Genomic DNA, 2,512 nt, shown 5'->3' on the forward strand with positions numbered 1-2,512 from the left:
ATTTTTCTGGAGTACAGAAATTTTATTATTCCTGTTTGCCCTTTTTCCCGGTTTCCCGATCCAACTGTCAGCCTGCAATAAAGAAATCAAATTTTTCTTATGTTCAATATATTCTCGAAACACACACAAATGGTACAGAGAAATTATATGGACAAATAAAAGGCTCTGATTGCGTAAAAATCGATTTTCAAGAACAACGATAATCGAAATTCGTAAAAAGGACACTTATAAACAACAAAAATCCATTTATGCTACGGTGAAAATATTTTTAAAGGAAGAATTTATTTCATTCAAAGGCCGAATATTTAAAAAAAATTGAAGAATTACATATTATTAATTTAATTTTTTATCTGTTCTTAAAAGAAAAAAAAAACCAGTCTTCCCTTAAAAATTAATCCAAGTATTTTAAAAACAATACCATCGATTACAGTGCAAATGTTCGTTGCAAACGTCCATAATTTTCACATACATAAAAAAATTAATTTCCGGCCGCAGTACATAAATAATGTGTATCAAAGTTAAAAACTCAACAACTTTGTTCCGCGATTGTGCTGTGACAGCACATGATATCCTAAGAATTAGGGTGGTAAAAAAATTTCAACTTCTCACACCCTCACTTTAGTTTATTATATGAAAAAAAGTCCTAAATTTTCTAGATTTAAACAAAATGTATAATTTCGACTAAAAAAATCGTAAATTGTATAAACAATTTAGGCAAAAAATTAATTAAAAAATGAAATGTTCAGCCTTCGTATTGTTAATTTTTTTTCCACCGAAAAACACAAAATGAGGTGGTGAGAACTTGAAAAATATGTATAAATTTTTTGAACCACCCTACTAAGCATCTAAACAATAAATATATTTTTTCGAGGTTTTCTCGCTTTACACGAAAATAGGTCACAGAGCTTTTTTTTTTTTTTTTTAGTCAGACTAGCATTATAATAGACAGACGTGTCGGTGGCTAGTGTTCAACAAATACACATTTAACGTAATAACTTTTTTCTTAATTTAGTTATAAGATTAATGTTCATTTTTTGTCGATCCGGGCCTTGTGTAGTAAACTCGGTAATAAAGCGTTTTACTTCGCCAAAGCGAGTATGAGTTGTCGAATTTCAGAAGATAGACGCCCTGAAATTATATAAAGTCACAGTCAGAAATTGAATTTCTTTCAATTTTCAGAACTCGGGCTCACTTCAAAGATGAAAAATAGACATTGATAAAAATTAAAAAAATTAAAAAAATAAAAAAAGTGTGGGCAGCGAGAATCGAACACGCAACTTTTGGACTGTGAAGCCGGACCGCTACTGCCTGAGTTACTTACCTATCGCTTGTGGCGGATATTTTAAAGTCAATTTTCTCGAAAAGAGCGAAAAATTGAATAGTGCTTTCGCAAATTAATACTCAGGATTCATTATAGAAATTATGAATCGAAAATTAAATTGACTATTATCAGTTTCCCGTTGTTAAATGAGGACTGAACTCACAAATTCATTTTGCTTGGAAATTCGTATTTTTTGGCAGAAATTATTCTCCTTGGATAAAAATTTAACTCCTATTCGGTTAAAAATTGATGTATTTTGTTGAAAATTCTTCTTGTCTAGTGAAAAGAATTAATATTCTGGGTTGATAAATTCAAATATTTGGTTCAAAATTAATGTACTTTGTTGAAAGATCTAGTATTAAATTTTTGGTTAAGAATTAAGATTTTTTGTTGTTGTTGAAAGTGTTATTATTTGGTTCAAACTTTAATTCTTTTCTTGAAAATTCCGCAATTTTGTTGAAAAGTCATCATTCTTGCTTAAAAATTTGTCTTTTCTGAAGAAAATTAATCTTCCTGGTTAAAAATTTAACTATTTGGTTAAAAGTTCACTTTTTTGGCTGAAAATTCGTTTCTTTTTTCTGGTGAAAAATTAACCTTCTTGGTTGAAAATTTAACTATTCGTAAAAATTGATTTATTTTATATAAAATTATTATTTTTTTAAATAAAAAATTAACCTTCTTGGTAGCAAATTTCACTATTTAGTTAAAAATTTATTTATTTTGTTTAAAATTAGTATTTTTTCATAGAAATTTAACCACCTTGGTTGAAAATTTAACTATTCGTAAAAATTGATTTATTTTATATAAAATTAGTATTTTTTAAATATAAAATGCACCTTCTTATTTGAAAATTTAACTATTTATTTAAAAATTGATTTATTTTGTTTAAAACTACTTTTTTGGTTGAAAATTGAACTATTTTGGTTAAAAATTGATGTATTTGATTAAAAATTCGTTTTCTACGGTGGAAAATTAACCTTCTTGGTTGAAAATTAAACTTTATGGTTAAAAATTTATGTAATTTGTTGAAAATTTATATTTTTTTGTAAAAAATTCATTTTCTTGGTTAAAAACTAAACTATTTTGGTTAAAAATTTGGGTTTTCTGGTAGAAAATTAATCTTCTCGGTTGAAAATTAATATTTTTGGTAGAAAATTCGTCTTTTATGATTTAAAAATAATCTTCTGGGTT

The 2,512-nt window shown here is 26.6% G+C and overlaps 1 protein-coding gene across 1 annotated transcript in view; it reads right to left on the reverse strand.

Moving 5' to 3' along the window:
- Nucleotides 1–323: 323 nt before the first annotated feature.
- LOC117167556 (Golgi resident protein GCP60) overlaps nucleotides 324–2,512 on the reverse strand; it is a 23,876-nt gene continuing 21,687 nt past the window's right edge. The window contains exon 4 of the mRNA XM_033352579.1: nucleotides 324–1,128. Within this exon, the coding sequence (XP_033208470.1) occupies nucleotides 1,021–1,128 (108 nt within the window). The 3' untranslated portion in view covers nucleotides 324–1,020. The remainder of the gene's footprint in view (nucleotides 1,129–2,512) is intronic.

This window comes from Belonocnema kinseyi, chromosome 2 (genome assembly GCF_010883055.1).
Source record: "Belonocnema kinseyi isolate 2016_QV_RU_SX_M_011 chromosome 2, B_treatae_v1, whole genome shotgun sequence".
Classification (NCBI taxonomy): Eukaryota; Metazoa; Arthropoda; class Insecta; order Hymenoptera; family Cynipidae; genus Belonocnema; species Belonocnema kinseyi.